General features: G+C 39.9%; 1 protein-coding gene across 1 annotated transcript in view; it reads left to right on the top strand.

Annotated features, from left to right (window-relative positions):
* VPS13B (vacuolar protein sorting 13 homolog B) overlaps positions 1-20,921 on the top strand; it is a 1,115,876-nt gene that overhangs the window by 1,006,549 nt on the left and 88,406 nt on the right. Inside the window, exon 43 of the mRNA XM_007934836.2 lies at positions 293-448. Coding sequence (XP_007933027.1) covers positions 293-448 — 156 coding nt within the window. The remainder of the gene's footprint in view (positions 1-292; positions 449-20,921) is intronic.

The raw sequence follows: 20,921 nt of genomic DNA, 5'->3' as shown, positions 1-20,921 counted from the left end.
GAATGAAATGGTCTTTTCTCAAATGTTCAACCAGCCTTTTACCATTTGATAGGACGATTATTTTTAAGAAGGTTTAAAACGCAATCTGGAAAACCACATAGACTCTATGTGGCATGTTTGCTATTCTTAGCCTGGTCGAATAAGCTGGAAGTGGATGAATAATGCAGGTTAGAAAGAAAACAGATGCTGAATATTACAAATAGGAAGGTTTTCCAGCAATGAGACTTTCATTTTAGGACTAGATTTTTGTTGGCACTTTTGGCATAATGACGATTATTGTTTTTCTCTCCAGCTGTTACACATCTGTATTGAAGGTTGGGGCAATTGGCGCTGGTCAGAGCCCTTCAGTGTGGATCATGCCGGGACTTTTATTAGAACAATTCAATACAAGGGTCGAACCGCTTCACTTATCATCAAGGTTCAGCAGCTCAGTGGGGTGCAAAAACAGGTACGTTTCCTTGTATTCACAGCCCAGATGACTCGTAATTTGATGTACCACAAGGGGAATTTATAGAAATGAAAATAATTCCTAATAATTTAAAACACTCACATTGCTGATGCTTAGTTATGCCTATGGTACCAACTCCATGAGCACTTAAGTGCTTGTTGATGACCCTGAGGATGATGATGGCATCCAACCCTGTGTCCCCAGTCTTTTACAGGAGCTGCTAACGAGCAGTAAAATTTACTGATTTTCATTTCACCTCTTCTCCCTGTCACCACCTACCTTCTGGTGGAGGTGCTAATGAGCTGTGAAGTGGACAAAGGCCTTTATTGAGGAGGGAACAAAGCAAAGGACAGTTGGGACTCTGCATAACTGACAGTGGATAACCAGGAGTTGGTTCTCAGACGTGGAAGAACAGTCTGTGTGCAAGGGCTGGGGTACTTTCCCAGGACAGAGTGGGCCTGGGTCTCCAGCAAGCTCTTCTTTTCCTAGGAGTTAATATTAACTACAGTAAAAATTCACTGCAGTCTAGCTCTTGGCATATAAAACCTCAGCTCTCAGCACATATTTTTACGTATTTTATAAAACTTCCTTTTGGCTCTTTTTGAAGTTGTAAGACGGCAAAGGAGGGAAAGAAAGTATCTGACACTTTTTTTGTGTGTTCTTAAGATGTGAAAATGTGGTTTTTCAAAGATGTTTTTCAAGCATGGAGCATATGACAGAGTAGAAAGAAATAAAAAGGAAGTATTAAAATCTGAAAACTGGCTTTGCTGCACACACATCACTGGATTTGTCATAAGAGTTTTAACATATACATCTGGATCATAACAGTCCACCCAGCACTTACATAAACTGAGGACATGATAGGAATGGCACTCAGTCCCTGGAGAGGGGAGCTTGCCTTATCAAGCAGCAGGGGCTATGCTATTGCTGTATGTCAGGAGTAAGCAGGAGGCAAATTGTGAGGTAAACAGGAGGACCCATATAATTCTTGATCTGAGTCTAACCACAGACTGCTTTTCATGTTCTCATCACAGTGGACAAAAGAAATGAAAGCTACAACAGAAGAGTCCCAGAAAAGAAGCATGTAAAGGTTTTCCCAATAAACTGACCATCCCTCAGAGTATTTATGGATTGCCTACAGTGGAACAAAGCCCCTTGCTAACCAAAAGATTGACAGTTTGAGTCCATCCAGAGGCTCTTTGGAAGATGGCCTGACAGTCTAATTGTGAACAATCAACCACTGAAAACACTGTGCAGCACAATTCTCTGCCACTCATGGTGTCACCATGAGTCTGAGTCGCCTCCATGGCAACTGGTTTTGATTTACAGTGGAACAGGATAATGTACAAGATGCTAAGTATATAACACAGTCTCTGCTCTTAAATTGGGAATTTATATAACCCCATAATGCATACAATTGACACTAAGCGTGAAGGGAATTTAGAGATTTTATGCAGAACATACAACTTTGAGGTAGGCTTTGGAAACTGGGTAGAATTTGGATTATAAGTGAGCATTTCATACAGTAAGTAAAATATAAACAAAGACACAAATATGGGAAGAACAGGTTTTATTGAAGGCTTCTTGAGGGGATCAGCATAGCTGGGGTGAACTGTGAGCTGAAGGGTCAAAAGAAAAAATTGTTACTGATTGCCATCTGCCCTCAGAACTCTGCTACATGGATACTTTCTTAATAAATATCTGAGGAATAAAAACATCTTGGATTTGATACAGTTACTCATGGCCTTGAAAAGAATGTCTTGCCCACCTTCCCATTCACCAGCATCCCTGAGTAATGGTCCCTCAGCATCCGTTTGAGTATTACTTCAGATGATGAGAGGCTCATTCTATCACAGGGCAGTCCATTCCATTGTTGGTTGCTTCCAGCTATTGTGAAGGTTTTTCCTAATGTTGAACCAAAATCCGACACCATTCAGTCTGCTTTACTGTTCCCCAGAGCTTGTGAGGCCTGTGCAGCAAGTACACAACTTAGTGTGAGGACTCTGCAGGTCAACTCTCCTCTAAAACAGCCCTTTAAAAACCCAATGAGAGCTCTCATGTTTCCCCTGTTTCCTTTTCTCTAGGCCAGTGGTTCTCAAATGTTAGTGTGCTTCAGAAGCCCCTGGAGGGCTTGTTAAAACACTGATTGCTGGCTCCCACCCTTGGATGCAGTAGGTCTGGGGTGTGGCCAGAGAATCTGCATTTCTAAGAAGTTTCTAACAAGTTCCCAGGTGATGCTGATGCTCCTGATTCAGTCACCCACTGGTCTAAAGTTTCCCAGTTCCTGCAGCTCTTTCGCATGTGATTTCTAGAACATTTACCAGTTAGTGGAATGGCAGGACCCTCCGTGGAGAAATGGTCTTAATGATATCTCATGGTGGTTAAGCTCTTCGGCATCCTGAGTCCAAAGTTTATCTGTCCTCACTTGCTAGCTGTATGTTCTTCAGCAAGTTAGTTAACCTCTTTGTGAATCAATTTCTCCATCTGTAAAATGGGAATAGTTACAGCGCCCACCTCACGAAGTTTACATGAGGATTAAATGAATTTGTTTAAGTGAAATACTTACAAGAATCCTGGTGGCACAGTGGTTAAGCACTTCGCTGCTAACCAAAAGGTCAGCAGTTCAAACCCACCAGACCACTGTGTAGGCGAAAGTCTGTCAGTGTGCTTCAGCAAAGATTTACAGCCTTGGAAACTCTTTGGGGCAGTTCTTTCCTGTCCTGCAGGGTCTCTATCAGTTGGAATCAACTTGATGGCAACAGGTTTTTTAAAGTGTTTTCCAAAAGTGCCTGGCCCACTGAAATAGCTCAATAAAGTTTCATTCCTATCATAATGATACATTCTCAGACATGAGTAAAACTAGTTGGGCTCTTTTGTAGTACTACAACAGTTCCCCATTCTTGGATAGATAATTTATACTCAAGGAATGACACTAAATTTCATGGCTAAGTTAATATATAAACAGCTCTGGTGGTGCAGTGGTTAAGGCATTTTGCTGCTAACCAAAAGGTCGGTAGTTCAAACCTACCAGCCACTCTGTGGAAGAAAGATGAAGTAGTCTGCTTCCGTAAAGGCAGGTGGCCTTGGGAACCCAATGGAGGTTGCTGTGAGTTGGAATCAACTTGACGGCAGTGAGTTGTTTGGTTTGAGAGTTAATATGTACTGATATTCTAGGGCGGATACTATATTGCAGCAGTATATGCCAGAAAGCAAATAGTTGGTCATATAAAAAAATACATTTTGTTAAAATTCTTACAGTGTTTTACATATCTTTTTTTTCTTCCTGATTATAAAAGATTTCCCAGCCCTAGCACTTATTCCCTATATGACTTTAGACAAATTTCTTAACCTTTCTTTCCCTCATATTCTTCTTGTAAAGAAACCAAAAAAACCAAAGTCACTGCCTTGGAGTCAATTCGACTCATAGCGACCTTTCCTTGGGTTTCCGAGGCGGTGTCACTACATGCCCTGTCTTCCTTCTGAGGAGTGGCTGGTGGGTTTGAACCTCTAGCCTTCTGATTAGCAGTCAAATGCCTTAGGCCCTACGCCACCAGAGCTCCCAAAGCATCCAATACATATTAGTTCCTTGTTATTTTTATGTTAACTATTATAAAGTATTTTCAAGAACACAGAGAAGTGTAAGGAAGAAAATAAAAATTATATATAATGTACCATCTAAAATAAATATTATAACTTTGGTATATTTTTTCTACTCTCTTTTTTTTTAACATATATATACAACTAAGAAGACCGACAGTAATTGCAGCTTTGCAACTTATTTTTTTTTCACTATTATATAATCAATATCTTCTGAGGTTATTTAAAATTATCTGAAATTATCCTTTCCATAGTTGGCATAATTATTACTGTCATAGAAAAAATTATGGAGTTTGTTTAAAGTAAAAGCAAAGGAGATTTATGGGGGGGGTGGGTAGAGGAGTTCACAAACTGGGGTTGCACAGAGCAACCAGGCAGTTACAGAGTACTCCAGTTTGCTAGAGCTGAAGAGAGACGTTTATAGAAAAAAGCAGGAACTTCTTAGCAAAGTTCTGATTGGTTGACCTTCCCTGGACTTGCCCTACACATAGTTGTATCCTTGCAAAGTTTGTTTTCTTAGACCATCCCTAGGCTTGCCCAGACTTGTCTAAATATAACCTGGACTTGGCCAGACATGTCTAAGCAAGTCACATTGCCTTTTCTGCAAATTGTTTGTTATGGATTGAATTGTGTCCCCAAAATATGTGTGTCAACTTGGCTGGGCTGTGATTCTCAGTGGTTTGGCAATTATGTAATGATGTAATTTGACAGTTATGTAATGATCCTCCCTGATGTATGATGTGAAGCCAGTCATTTGTTGTGAGGGTATTAGGGTGGGATGCAACACCCTTATACAGATCACAGCCCTGATCTGGTGTAAGGGCAGTTTTCCTAGGGTGTAGCATGCATCACTTTTTATCTTAAAAGAGAGAAAAGTGAGCAGAGAGAGAGGACCTCATTACCACCAAAAAAGAAGAGCCAGGAATCAGTATAGCATGTCCTTTGGACCAAGGTTCCCTGCATCGGGAACCTCATGGACTTAGGAGAAGACTGATGCCAAGACAAGTGGAGATGTCCAAGGAGTGCCAGGCCCACAGATGCTGAAAGGAGACAAAGACTTTCCTCTAGAGTTGAGAGCTGACAGAAAAAGAAAGCCTTCCCCTAGGGCCAGTGTTCTGAATTCAGACTTCCAGCCTCCTAAACTGTGAGAGAATAAATCCCTGTTTGTTAAAGCCTTCCACATGTGATATTTCTGTTATAGCAACACCGAATAACATAAGACACTGTTGAAATTAGTACAAGGGTCACAGCTTTAAAGCAGAAAGCCAGGAGTGCAGACAAATGGAGTTCACTTTGCCCCTGCATCAACCATTTTATGATGCCAAGCACCCCAGATTTTGAAGTACACTTACAGACTTTAAGGTAGAAATGGCACCTGAAACAAAACAGAGTCTATAGAGCTAAAACAGAGTGTGAGTCAACCTTTGGTCCATCATTTCTGGGTATGCTGAATGCCTCAGTTTTGAAATACTCACACACATCCTACAAAATGGTGTCTGGTGTGCCTCTTGTCTTAGTTTCCCAAAGACTGTTAAACACTTTAGATTTTAAATACTCCCCTTTTCACCAAGCCCCTACAAGGGGGCACTGACCACCCACAATTGAGTATCCTTTCTTCTGTGAAGACATATCTTGAAGTTTATAGATGGCTGCTTGTCAAGTGCAAGCTTTTAAGACCTAGATGCTATATATTATAATGGCAGCCAGGCACCATCTAATTATTTATTTAATAGGCCTCATCTTCAGGATATATAAGTTAGGCCAAAAATACTGTGTGGAGCAGAGCAAGATTAGAAGGAACAATCTGACCATTAAAGGAGGTAATTCTAACAAGTACAGTCAATCTGGCACTCTGTTTTCCTCAAAACACATAATACATTGCATGACACAGGGAGTAGCTGACTGCTTACAGATATTGAGAGCACATGTCATAAATCGTTTGATAAGACCTGTAATGATTACAATAGTTATTAAAATTCTAACTCCAGTCTGCATAATTTGCGTAGCCAGGACAAGATAACTTCAGGTAGCCAGCTAAAGGTAACAAGAAAGTCAGAAAGGAGGGTTCAGGTTCAGATTCAACGTGAAACCAAGTGACTTGTTGGAGTGTTGTTTTCTGTATCTTGTTCAGCTCTGGAGGATGTGTTGGTCCAGGCACAAAAGGAGCTATTGAGTATGACACATATGCCTCCTTGCTGGGCTAGAAGGAAATCCAGAATTATTTTGTTGTGTAAGACAAATTTAGCCAAAAATTTAAAACATTTTTGTTATGCTTCTGTACTGCCTACAATATCTTTAATAATTCCATTTAGGCAGATTGATGGTGTAAGCTTTATTCTAATTCAGCCACTCAATAAAAAGAGAAAGAGGCTCTTAAGAATCCATATCTCATTCCCGAGTTCAGCTGATTGGGGTTGTAATAACCACAGGAATTAGAGGATTCTGAGGTTTTCCTTTTATGATGGAAAAAGGACTCTCTAATTCTTACTCTGTTAAGAGGGCTGGAATATAACTTCTGTAAATATTTCAAATGGTGGATTTTAAAAATGGAATCCAAAATTGTAGAGCTCAAGGCCAGAAATGCTCAGGGCAAAGGGCAGTATTTGCAATAGGGTCAACTGTGAGTGCAACATAATACAGCAGAGCATGTTTAATAAAGGACAGGTTGGAACAAGGGATCTGAGATTGGGATGGACCAGAGAGATGCCATAATCTGACTTATATGGCTCTTTTGATGGTGGTGTAGTTTATGGTAGTAGGTTGTACAAAGCGGTAATTATGCCTAGGAGTAACTAAAGGGTCAGAGTTACTGTGATCTGAATGGGGAGCAGGTTGGCAATTCCAACAGTTAGTTAAATTTCCAGCAGTAGCTACTACTTGGGCTACTCTAATGGAAGCATTTTCATCCCACATCTTACCAGAAATTAGAAGTACTATCAAGGGAAAGTTTAAAAAGAGCCTCATAATGGAAGAGAATGAATTGAAAGTGCTGTAATAAGGCAGATGTCATAAAAATCACCACTGTGATAACATAAAACCTTTGTCTACTTGCATGAAGAAATTCTTTACCACATAGCAAATCCTAGTTGGAAAAATAAAGTTACTTAAAAGGCAATATTAAGTGAGTATAATGATTTCAGTAGCCTGCATAACCAAACAGTCAGGTGATAAGGCCTACCTGATACAATGTGGCAATTATCGTAAGAGTAGCTATGATTTATAGGTCAGAATCCAAAAATAGCAGCAACTTGCCTTGTTTTGTTGTCTTAGGATCAGCTGTCTGTGTCCAGAGTCATCTGTTTCTGGCCCAGTAAATGTTTAATTTTGAGTCTCATTTCTCCGGTAGGCTGGGAAGTCCAAACAGAAGGTTTGACTTTCTTCAATTGTGTCAAATGGATCCAGGGTTTGACTCCTCCTAATTTGGCTGCGCAAGGGTTGATGAGGGCAATTATGCATGCTCCCTTCCAATAAGGTTCTAAAGAATCTTTTAGTTGATGTCTTTTCCAATATATTTGGTCACAAGGAGAAGTGCTGGAGGGGTGGGTGGGGTTCCTGGACATCTGTCTCCTTATTTTTAAAGGTTTCTTTAATCTGTGAATGATAGCTCTTAGTAAAATACATTAAAAACTGACCATATTTTAATTAGGTTGCATAATATTAGAGTCAGTGCTGTCAATATTTGGAAGAATCATAGGCTTTTCAGTAATTATTTCATGAGAAGTGAGTTTATGAGATCCAAAGGTGATCATCTTAAATTCAAAAGGAGTAAAGGAAGAACTTTAGTCCAAGGTAGACTTAAGGTTTCACAAAGCTTACCCAGGTGGGCTTTAATTATTACATTGGTTCTTTCTACTAAACCAGAAGATCAAGGATGATAGAAGCAATGCAATCTGTGGTAAATAGGAAAAATTATACATAATTCTTGAATAACTTCACCAGTGAAGTGAGTTCTTCCTCAGTCACTACAAAAAGTTTTTGGTGCCCCCTAGGTAAGTATATTTTCAGGAGGTTTTTTGCTGGAAAGATTCGGTCATATTTTGGCAAGAAAAATCCTCTACCCAATGTGAAAACCCAAAAACTATTACTAATATATGTTTATAGCCGTTTCAAAGGTGGAAGTTGAATAAAATCTGCCTGCCATTCCAGCATAGTCCCAGAAGATGAAGGGTATCATCCAGGAAGCACCTTGAAGTGTTTTCTAGGATTGTACTGTGGGCAAATAGGACAATTACTGTTGACATGTTCATCAGCTCCAAAAAACTTTCCCACCAGTATGTTTTCAGAATTGCAACCATTTTGTTGTGTCTTAAGTGGGAGCCCTCATGTAAGGCTCACATCATAGAAGTATGCAATGTTTAGACATTACCAAATTTCCATTCAATTTAGTCTGAAACTTGGTGTCGGGGTCTTCTTGATAACATCCCTCCTTTTACCATAACTCTATTTCATCTTTTAAAGCTAATTGTTGCTATTTTTAAGGCATTCTGGAGTTAATCCAGAGAGATTGTATTTGTAAATAAATTGAGATAGTCTCCATATCCATCTCTTATAAGGGCTGTAATAATTGGAGAGGCAACACATTTAGTTGCTTCATCGCTGTGGCTATCCCTTTTACTTTTCCTAAATTGGAGTTGTTTTCTACAAATAGGACAGTGTTCTGCAGGCTCAGAGAATTCTTCAGCCCACCAACACTTTTCTAAGATACTAATCACTTGGTTATATCCTAGATCTAAAAGTTCATGTAAGTTTCTAATTATAGGAAGATGTAAATATTTTGGTAAAACAATTTTGCCTTTGGGTCCAAGCCATAACTTGCTGGTTGGGTGATGATAGCATCCAATTTTTTCTTATCTATTAGCTCCTTCTTAGGAGCTGCTTGTTAGGAATCAAAAGACAACTCTAAAGTAGCATGACAATCAACACTTTTCCTTTGATGAGGTTTGACCAAGGACTATCAGTGTTTGATAGGCAGCCTGCCTGGCTGCTATATCAGTGAAGTTGTCACCACAGATGATCTCAGTTTGGGGAACTCCTTTTGGCTGATGAGTTTGTATTTGGATTACAACAATTTTGACAGGGATCAGCAAGGCATTTAAGTGGGCTGATACAAGGGTTCTGTTTTTAGTGGAGTTCCCTGGAAATATTAAAAGTTTCTTTGGTTTCACATTCCAAAATCATGTACAATTCCAAAACAATACCTCAAATCTCTGTAAATATTCAGACTTTCCTGATGCTAATTGGCATGCTCCAGTAACGATGATTGCAGGAGCTCTGGTAGTGTAGTGCCTAAGGCACCTGACTGCTAACCAGAAGGCTGGCGGTTCAAACCCACCAGCCACTCCTCAGAAGGAAGGTTGGACAATCTACTTCCGTAGTGACACCACCTCAGAAACCCAAGGAGGGGTCTCTGTGAGTTGGGTCCGACTCGAGGGCATATAACAACAACAACAGTAAGGGTGATTAATTCAAACTGTTGAGCTAAGGTGGCTTTGTGGAGAGCCTTACTCTCAAGAGTCACAGTAGAGATAGTGACAGCATACCCAACTTGATAGTGGCTGGTAGGAATAGGTTTTAGATAAGAATCATCTACAAATAAAACTGGTTTGAGGTTGTTAAAGGGATTTCTTTTTAAGTCTTTTCTGGGTGTTAAAAGTTGCTCAGTTAAATCCAAACAATCATTCATACATAGGGTAAAATCTTTTTCATCTGCAACAGGAAGAAGGGTAGCTGGATTTAAGTGAGTTGTAGAAGGTAATCTAACATTAGGTACATCCAGAAAGAGAATTTTATAAAAGTGAGCCTGCTGACTCGTAAGTGTTGTGTTAAGGTAGAATTAAGCAAGGCAGATACAACATGAGGGACATAAACATCTAAGGAGTTAATCAGCACTATATCAGCATACCGCCAGCCGTCTGGTTAGCAGGCAAGTGTCTTAGCCACTATGCTACCCACCAGCCACTCCTCGGAAGGAAGGTTGGGCAGTCCTACTTCCGTAGTGATACTGCCGGAAACCCAAGGAGGGGTCGCTATGAGTCCGGTTTGACTCGACGGCAAACAACAACAACAATATCAGCATAAGTTTCCACTAACTTAGCTGTGACAGTTACAGCTCTCAAGCTGGGAGGGTACCCTGGGGCTACCAGGTCAAGCTGCAGACCATAATAACTGACAGATCTCTGCTGCTCTCCATGTCCTAGGCCAAAATGCTTAGGGTGTTGCCCAACATTTCTTGTGCAAATAGAGAAGAATCTAAGTGATAATTAGGAAAACCTAAAGCAGGGTAGTCATTAAAACCTCTCTTAAGTTGATGACAGCCTCCTGGTCTCCAGGCATGATCTGGAATGAACCTGATTCAGAGGCCTTGAGGTATTTATAAAGGCTAAGCTATTAGGGAAAAATTGGGAATTCAGGTTCTGTAATATCCACAAAGCCCCAAAAACCCTCATAGCTGCTTATTTTAGACATAGGGAAAGCAAGGACAGTGTCTTTCTGTTGAAGAATGTTTCTGTTAGGAATCCTTTCTACAGAGATCAAGTGGCATAGATATTTAAAAGAAGGCAGGGCAAAGTTGCAGTTTATCTTTAGAGACCTTATGTCCACCAGCAGCTAGATGTTTCAGTAAAATTATGCTGTCAGCAACACAGTATTCATTGAACATATTAATAAGTCATCTGTATGTTGTAATAATTTGGAACCATTCTTAAATTGCAAAGGTTGGAAATCTGCATGGAGGACCTGAGAAAAGTATATAGGGGATTCAGGGAACTTCTGAAGCATAACGGTCCAAGAAACCTGCTGCTCTTCCCAAGTGAAAGCAAATAAGTATTGGCTATTGGGATGCACAGGAATACTGAAAAGTGAACTGCAAAGGTCTGCAACTATAAAATAGTTGGCCTCTGGGGGAACAGTTGAAGGTGGAAAGTAAAGATCAGGAACTGCAGGAAATCTGGGGATGATAATGTGGTTAATTGCTCACAGATTTTGAACAAATCCCCCATCCTTGTTGTTTGGCTTTTTGGTGGGCAGGACAAGAGTATTACATGAATTTGTGCAAGGAATAATTAAGCCTTTACAAAGAAAATCTTGAATGATGGGGGCAAGGCCCTCTTTTGCTTCTCATTTAAGGGGATACTGAGGGATCTTTGGCATGGGTTCAGATGAATCTACCTATTTTGATAGGTTCAGCTGATAGGACTGAGCTGACTTCAATGGATGTGCTGGCCCAGAAGTCCTCAGGAAGGGATAAAAGAATTTCATGAGGAGGAGAACATCTATTGTTGTTGTTGTTGTTAAGTGCCATCGAGTCGTTTCCGACTCATAGCGACCTCATGCACAGCAGAACGAAACACTGCCCGATCCCGCGCCAGCCCCACAATCCCTGCTATACTTGAGCCCATCATCGCAGCCACCATGTCAATCCATCTTGTTGAAGGCCTCCCCCTCTTTCGTTGACCCTCCACCCTACCAAGCATCATGACATCCTTCTCCAGGGAATGGTCCCATCTTACAACATGACCAAAATAGGTGAGACGAAGTCTGGCCATTCTTGCTTCCAAGGAGCATTCCGGCTGCACCTCCTCCAGGACAGATCTGTTAGTTCTTTTAGCAGTCCATGGTACTTTTCAGCATTCTGCACTGAATGTTTAGCTAAAGTTAAACCCTGGAAAAGATGGTGAGGGAGTGGGGACTGTGGCAGATAAGGTGGCTGACGTATCAACTTAAAAATTTCCACGGCTCTCCATTTGTTTGCAAAGTAGCTTTTCCTTGGGAATTTAGTGCCACCATAGGAAAGTCCCTTTTCTTCCCCCGCAGAGCCCCTTCATTCTATATCAGATTGGAATGTTCTCATATTGATATTTCTTCTGTTTATTTTTCAGTTTATACAATTTATTTCTCCAGTGACTGGGTTTCTTGAGATAATTGCAAATGCCAGGCTTATGGTTATTAAAGGTTTTAGATTTTCTCTGAGTCAAGAGACTGTAATGGCTGCAATTGTAGGACCATGAGTTTATTTACTTTGGAAGCCTGTTTGGTCTCTATAGCTTAGAACAGTTCATGAGCCAAATTAGTGAGCTTGATATTGGGGGTGACTTACCAATCAAATGGTGTCTTTTCACTAAGGCTGAAATTTGGGGTTTGAATCCAGGTATAAAAAATACAGTATTAAAGACTCCAGAAGTGCCTAGTGCTTCAATCAGGGTGTTCAGTAAAGTTCTGAAATAATATAACTTGGTAATCATAAACAGTTCTGTTTTATTCTGTGTACAAGAGAGAACTTTACTCCTAGTAGTTTTTTAAGGGAAAGGCTCAGAGATAACTTTAAGTAATCTTTGGCCTATTGCTTCTGCCTCTTCAAGTTAAAAGGGCAGCCGGTTTTTCTGTATCTAAAGCTAAACTACTTTTAGGATATTTTGATTCTGCATGTTCCAACCACAATTCAGCTTCTTCAGGCCCTGTCAATATATGCACTAACCAAAAACCAAATTGACTGCCATTGAGTCGGATCCAACTCATAGTGACCCCCTCCTTGGGTTTCTGAGGTGATATCACTATGGAAATAGATTGTCCTATCTTCCTTCCAAGGAGTGGCTAGTGGGTTTGAATCCCAGCCTTCTGGTTAGCAGTCAAATGCCTTAGGCACTGTGCTGCTACCAGATGTAAATCAGAGAGATCAGGTTAATAGGCTTCAATGAGGATTTTAAGTTCTTGAGCAAGTCAGTAAGAATCCTCATGTAATCTGGGGAAATCTTTTACAATAACTCATAATTTTATGTCAATCCGTCCTCTCTAAAAGAGCCTCCAGTGACCAGGGATTGGACTTTGAAAGGCATTTCACGTAGAGGACCCTTAGTTGGCTTCTCACGAAGGAAAAAAAGTTCAAAAGGTCTTATCAGGGGCAGCCACTGGCAGGGAAGAATGGGTAGAATCAAAGGAGTAGGAATGTAAAGATGGATACAAATGTATGGCCAGAGGAGCTACAGATGGAGCAGAGTTAGATGGAACAGGGGCAGAGCTCTGGCACTGTGATTCCTTATTTTGTTTAATTAATTTAGGGACTGTATCCTGCAAGAAAGCAGTTTTACTATCCTGATGTCTTTTGGAGACTTCCAGGTATTGATCAAAAAGACATCCATTTATGGTTGTGCAATTTGGGGCTTTTCCTTTCTCATTTACTACACAAAAAAACTAACTTAGATAGGGCAAAAGATTGATTATCCAAACTGTCCTTAGTAAGGGAATGACAACCAGACAAAAGCAAGAAGCTTGTAGGACCAGAATGTGTGTTCAAGTGGTGAGCCTGCATCCTGGAAGGAGACTTCGAAAAGCCTTTGGAACTGGAATTTCCCATTTTTAATAAAAGGTTCAAGGTTGCCTTCAACAACTCAAATTTCAGACCCAACAGAATTCTAGTGGAGGGTTTGCTGTGGGCTTTTGAGCTTAAACCAATGTATGACTATGTTGCAAGGATGTTTTATTGCATCTGATGGACAGCCAATACTTTGGTCCATCCCCAGACCAGATTCCTGACACAGGAGTCTTGAATGCTCATGGTGAGTGCCAGTAGGCTCCCAGCCACATTTACAACCCGACTCATGCTAAAGTTCTGTACCTTATAGACTCCGATTCCTTTAGTGGCACACTCAAAGCTTTTAGAACAGTAACCTCCAGCCACAAACTGTGTAGAGGGAGCATGAAGCTCACAGATGCATCAACCAAAATGTAACTTGCAATATCAAAGTGAAACCTGCTTTGTGAAGACAAAACGGACAAGATAGTTCCCACAATAAAAGTCAGAGAACTTCAACACAAGGATGCAGAGCGTCAATCTAAGAGGTTGTTCACCATGGGATAACTCCCAAGAGTCTGTGGAGGCAGAGGGCCCAACCAGCTTGCTCTTAGTACTGAGGCCCACAGTCCTTGAAGTCTTGAGGGTTGTGGTAGGTGATGCACCTTCAGATCCTGCTTCTGACACCAAAAAATGTTGTAGCGCAAAATCACAGTCTGCTTAAAGTGAAAGAAAAAGGTTTATTGGGGGTAGAGCAATTGACAAACTGGATAGCACAAAGCAATCAGGCATTTACCAAGTGCTCCAGTTTGCTGCAGCTGAGGAGAGAGATTTATAGTTGAAAAGTAGGAACTTCGTACCAAAATTCTGATTGGTTGACTTTCCCTGGACTTGCCTTAGGCACAGTCACATTCTTGCAAAGATTGTTTTTTCACACCCTCCCTGGGTTTGGCACATTGCTTGTTCAGCAAACTCTTGAAATTAGTACAAGTATTAGAGCTTTAAAGCAGCAGCAGGAGTACAAACAAACTGTAGTTTGGTTTGTCCCTGCATCAGCCACTTTATGATACCAAATCACAGATTGTGAAGTGCCCTTATGTACTTTAAAGTAGAAATATCACTTGAAACAAAAGTCTGTAGAGGTTAGATGGAGTTCAGTTCAACCCTCAGTCATTTCTGTATATGCAGAATGCCTCAATTTTAATACACTTTTTTTAATGCATTTTATTGAAATATACTTTATGTACAGTGAAATACACAAAACTAAAGTGACTAAAGTTCAATTCATTTTTTTTCTTTTTCAGTGTTCCCTCCCCTCCCGTCCCACCCCTGGCAACCAACAAAGAAAGTTTCACTCCATATATAAACTTTTCCTTGACCCTCCACAACAACGAACTAATACTATATTTGTCCTTCTGTGATTGACTTAGGTCTCTTAGTATAATGTCCTCCAAGATCATCCATATTATGCAGTGTTTTGCAGCCTCTACATTATTCTTTACTGCTGCATAGCATTCTGTTATGTGTATGTACCATATAAATCTTAGAGATAAGTCTCTTGCCAGATATGTAATTATCAACAAATATTAATTTGTTGCTGTCATTTTTGTTACATGCTTTTTCGTGGTGTTGATTTCTTTGTTCCATATGCTTTTCTATGCTGAGCTCATTTTGTTTATGAATCGTGTTATCACTTCCCTTCATTGCTATTGTTTTGGTATTTGCTGGATATTTATGCTGATCCTCTTTTTTGATGTGAAGGTTTATCATTTTTCTATAACATTACCCTGTGATTTATAGTTTTCTTCCCAAGTTTAAAAGAGTCCATTCTATCTTGTAGTTGTCTTGACTTCCCTACCATCTAGAAGTTCTATAACGACACAGTTTTTTCCCTCCTTTTGGTTTGTAGTTGTCCTCATTTGTCAATTGATGTCTCTGGTTCCCTGTTTATGATCTTGTAGGCTTATTTACTTTGGATACTTCCATAGCTGGGTTGGTTTCTGGGTTATATCATCATGTGTGTTAATGATCAGTTGTTGTTGGCTGTTGTTGCTTCTCTGTCCAAATGACTCCCTTTAGCATCTCTTGTAAGGTTGGTCTGGTTTTAACAAATTCCCTTAATTTCTGCTTATCTGGAAATGTCCTAATTTCACCATCATATTTGAGGGACAATTTTGCTGGGTACATAATTCTTGGTTGGAAATTTTTCTCTTTCAGGGTTTTATATATACAATCACATTGTCTTCTCGCCTGCATGGTTTCTGCTGAGAAATCTAAGCTTAGTCTTATTGGTTGCCCCTTGTAGGTAACTTTTCATTTTTCCTGTCTGCTCTCATGATTCTTTCTTTGTCTTTGGTTTTGGTAAGTTTGATGATGATATGTCTGGGTGATTTTCTTTTGGGGTCCTATCCTGTTTGGGGTTCGTTGGACTTCCTGAATGGATATATTCTCATCTTTCATCATACAAAGAAAATTGTCTTACAACAAATCTTTGACAATTTTCTCAGTGGTTTTATCTCTTCCTGTTCTGGAATTCCAATTACATTACATGTAGGTTATTCCTTTTGATGGTATCCCACATGAATCTTAGCCTTTCTTCATTTTGTTTTGATCTTTTCAATTCTGATTTATCCCTTTCCAAAGAAGTGTTCAGGTATTTACCTTCAATTTCCCTAATTCTGTCTTCCATTGATTCAATTCTGCTCCTTTGCCCATTGAATGTCTGATCTATTTCTGAAACTTCAGTATTAATCTTCTGGATTTCTGTGTATAGATTTTGTATCATTTTTAGTTTTTCATTTATTTTGTCATTTTGTTCTTGTATTGTCTGTCAAAATTGTTCTAGGTTTTTCTCTGTGTTTTCCTTAATTTTGTCAGTGTTTTCCTTGATCTGTCTCTCAATTCATTGAAGATACCTAAATATAATTATTTTTAATTCCTTATCAGGGAGTTCCAATGCTGCATCTTCCTCTGGGATGTGTTTTGGGTCTGTATCCTGGTCCTTTGTTTCTCCTGTTTTATCTTGCTTCTTTGTGTAGACTGTGATGCTCTGTTGCCTCTGAGGCATTGTGGTGTTTTTGTGTTTATATTTAATTGGTGATTGTATGTTGGAGTGACTTGGCCACAATTTTCATTTTCTTTGTTTTGTTTGTATGTTATCTACACAAGCAGGATACTGTGCTGTGCTCCTCTCTTCCCTAGTTGACAGCACTTATACATTCACAACCTATCTCCTTTCCTGTTATCAGCCTCTCGTATATCCTTGCTGACCTTGGCAAACAGAGCCTATTCTTAGGTCCCTGGAATCCAAAGGAGAATCCTATCACTTTAAAATCCAAAATGGTTGCCACTTATCAACATTCAAAATGGCTGTGCCCTCAGTCACTTTAAAAATCCAAAATGGCCACTTCTCATAAACATTCAAAATGGCTGTGCCCTCAGTCACTTTAAATATCCAAAATGGCTGCCACGTGTAAACAATCAAAATGGCTGCACCCTCTGGACAGTGGAACATCAACAGCTCAGGTTGTCTCCCTCCTTGCTGTTTCCCTTCCTAGTCATAGGCCACCAGCGCAGTCATCCCTGCAGGCCTTGGTGACCAGGGTTAATCTTTAAATCAATTCTCAGGTCCCAACACCACTTGGAAATATTCAGGCTGTTGGTCCTGTCAGAGTAGCTGACAGTCCACAGCCCTGACCATCTCTGTACTTACTGTTTTCATTCAGATGTTTCCACTAGTTGGTGCTTAATCCACTTCTGCATACTTCCTTTCATAGCTCAGGGCTCCAGAATTATCTTCTGTATCTCTGTTAATTGTTTTTCTTTTCTTTGTTGAAGAGGGTCTGTGTTGCTTGTCTGCCTATTCCTTCATCTTACCAGAAGTCTCAATTTTAATATACTTTTACACATTTGACAGAATGGAGTTTGGCATGCATCTTATCTCAGTTGTCCAGAGACTGTCAAATGCCTTCGATTCTAAATACTCCTAGGTATCATGTGCCACCACCCTCTGTCAATTTGTTGTACTGTGGTGGTTTGCATGTTGCTAAGATGCTGAAGGCTATGCCACCAGTACTTCAGATACCAGCAGGGTCACCCATGGCAGACAGGTTTCAGCAGAGTTTCTAGACTAAGACAGACTAGAAAGAAGGAAGGAGCCATCATCCACTCCTGAAAATATTGGCCACTGAAAACCTTATGAATACCAATGAAACACTGTCTCATGTATTACCGGAAAACTTTCAAGGACTGTGAGGATGCTGCATGACTGGGCAGTGTTTCATTCTGTTGTACATAGGGTTACTATGAAATGGAGCCCACTCAATGGCACCTAACAACAACAATAAACATCATGTGGTGTTTCAGAAGTATATTTAGCCATTTCCTTGTTGTTGAACTTTAGATTGTCTCAAAATTTTCACTAAGATAAATCCTGAAATGAATGTCTTTGTATATAAATATACGTCCAATTTCTGAGTATGAACTTAATGCCATAGAATTGAATTTCCTGAGCAAAGGGTATGAAAGTTTTTGAGATGCTTGAGGCATATTGTCAAAATAAAAATTAAAAAAAAAATGTACTTTGTTTTTTCTCCAAAATTCATTAGAATCTGTTTCACCAGACTGACATTGTTGATGTTGTTGTGTGCCATCAAGTCTGTTCCAACTCATAATAACTCAGTATGACCAAGCAGAATTGCCTCATAAAGCTTCCTAGGTTGCATTCTTAAGGGGAGCAGATCACTGGATCTTTTCTTCCAAGGAGCCCCTTGGTGGGGTGGGTTTGAACCAACAGTTTGGCAACACTAATCTTTTTTTTTTTTAAACACTAATCTTTTATTAATTTTTTTTTTAATTATTATTATTTTAAGATCTTGTTTTACATTCAATGTTACGTGTACATTTAGTTTCACTCCCCATTTACTATGTCCAACCAACCCTAACCCAGTCTCCTCCACTCCCTAGCCTATAACCCTCCCCGTGTCCCTCATATTTATGCACTCCTGTTTGTCCTGCATTTCCTCAACCTGAATGTTGGTCCTCTGGTGTCCCATGGTCCATTACTCTAAGGGGGGATTATGATAGAGTATGTGAGTGCATCATCCTGGCTTGAGTGGTTTGCATGTACATCTTGTTAACTTTTGGGCTGAGAACCCACCCCTGGGGGTAAGTTTTTATTCCAGGCATAGAATGTATTCCAAGGCCATAGTATTGGGGATCTCATCAGACTTCCTCTAACGAGTAATTCTGATCATTATTGAGTTTTTGGATTTTGTTCCACATTTTTCTTCCACTCTATCCAGTATCTCCAGATTTGATCCTTTCCTGAGTGGTTGGCATTGGTAGACAGGCACCATCTAGTTCTTCTGGTCTCAAGGGCCATCGTGTCCTATGGCTGATTGTTTCCAAATGTTGTTGTTTTTTTTTGTTTGTTTTGTGTTCTTCTTCGCTTCCAATGCTAGGAGACTGTTACCTGCATCTTAGATGGCTGCTTGAAAGCTTTTCAGACCCCAGTCACTACTCACCAATGTAGGATGTGGAGCAAGGCTTTTTTTTTTTTTTTATGTATTTTGTGCCAGTTGAGTCTAGTGTCTGCCAGTACTATGGTCCTGAGAAGGTAGATCTTTTAGATCTCTCTCCCATAGTGTCTGGGTGTCTGTGAGGGATTACTGTGTGTCTGTTTTCTATTGTTTTTGTAATGATTGCAGGTATTTTGCATCACTGGTGTCTGTGCAAGATTAGCCGCAGCTGAATATATCTTTGGTCTAGAGTATACTCCTGTTCACTGACCACCATCTGATCCTCTCAGGTGTTTATGTGTTTATCTGTAGCCTTGTGTTTGGTGTTAATGGCAGTGCAGTATTGTGGACACATTGGTTGGTATTAGCATCTGTCATCTCTTATGTGCACAATTTGGTGTCCTCACATTTCCTAATGTTATTATGGTGGTCATAGTTCCTTTCCATATATCCCTCCCCTTGGAGGGATGTGGGCCCCAAGTAGCCCAAAATTAATCCCTTCCCTTCTCTCCCCATCCCAGAAACCTACAAAGTGAGTTCCATTTCCCAAGCAAAACCTTCTCTGTCTTTTCACAGTAGTACAGTACTTGTCTTTCTGTGATTGACTTATTTCACTCAGCATAATGTCCTCCAAGTTCATCCACCTTGTGAGATGATTCGTGTATCCCTCATTGTTCTTTGATGTAGCATAGTATTCCACTGTCTGCATGTACCATAATTTGGTTATCCACTCATCCATTGATGGGCATTTAGGTTGTTTCCATCTCTTTGCTATAGTGAATTGTGTTGTGATGAACATAGGTGTACATATGTCTGTCCATGTGCTATCTCTCAACTCTTTATGATATATTCCTAAATATGGAATTGCTGGGTCGAATGATACTTCTATTTTCAGTTTTTTAAGAAAATTCCACACCGTTTGCCACAAGAGTTGTATCATTTTACAGTCTCACCAGCAGTGCACAAGAGTTCCAATCTCTCCGCAGCCTCGCCAGCATTTGTTATTTTCTGACGTGTTGAACTTTGCTATTATTGCCGGGGTGAGATGATGTCTCATTGTTTTGATTTGCATCTTTCTAATGATTAACGATTGTGAGCAATTTCTCATGTGTTTGTTGGCTGCCTGTATATCTTCTTTGGTGAAGTGTCTGTTCAAGTCTTTTGCCCATTTGTGAATTGGGTTATTTGTCTTTTTGGTGTGGAGGTGTTGAAGTTTTCTATAGATTTTGGAGATAAGTCCTTTATCAGATATGTCATAGGTAAATATTTTCTCCCAATCTGTAGGTTCTCTTTTCACCCTTTTGACGAAGTCTTTCGATGCACATAAGAATTTAATTTTTAAAAGATCACGGTCATCAAGCTTCTCTTCTACCTCCTGCACATTCTGGGTTATGCTTGACAGTCTATTTATACTGTAAATTAGGGCTCCTAGATTTGCCCCTATTTTATCTTTGATGAATTTCATACATTTTGATTTTACATTTAAGTCTTTGATCCAACTTGAGTTTGTTTTTGTGTATGGAGTGAAGTATGGATCTTGTTTCATTTTTCTGCAGGTGTATATCCAATTTTACCAGCACCATTTGTTAAAGAGGCTGTCTCTTCCCCATTTAATGGGTTCTGGGCCTTTGTCAAAGATCAGTTGTCCATAGATGGATGGGTCTATATCTGGACTTTCAATTCTGTTCCCTTGGTCTATCTCTCTGTCATTGTACCAATACCATGCTGTTTTGACTACTGTGGCTGTAAGTAGTTCTTAAGATCTGGGAGTGTGAGACCTCCCATTTTGTTTTTCTTCTTGAGAAGTGCTCTGCTTATCTGAGGTCTCTTTCCTTTCCATATGAAATTAGTAATTGGTTTTTCCATATGTTTAAAAAATGTTGGAATCTGGATCGGGATTGCATTAAACGTGTAGATTACTTTAGGTAGTATTGACATTTTCACAGTATTCAGTCTACCTATCCATGAATAAGGTTGTTGTTGTTGTTATGTGCCGTTGAGTCGGACCCGACTCATAGCGACCCCTCCTTGGGTTGCCGAGGCAGTATCACTATGGAAGTAGATTGCCCAA

Source organism: Orycteropus afer, unplaced genomic scaffold (genome assembly GCF_000298275.1).
Source record: "Orycteropus afer afer isolate SDZICR_OR568_19922 unplaced genomic scaffold, OryAfe1.0 scaffold00021, whole genome shotgun sequence".
Classification (NCBI taxonomy): domain Eukaryota; kingdom Metazoa; phylum Chordata; class Mammalia; order Tubulidentata; family Orycteropodidae; genus Orycteropus; species Orycteropus afer.
This window is presented reverse-complemented; position numbering and strand designations above follow the sequence as displayed.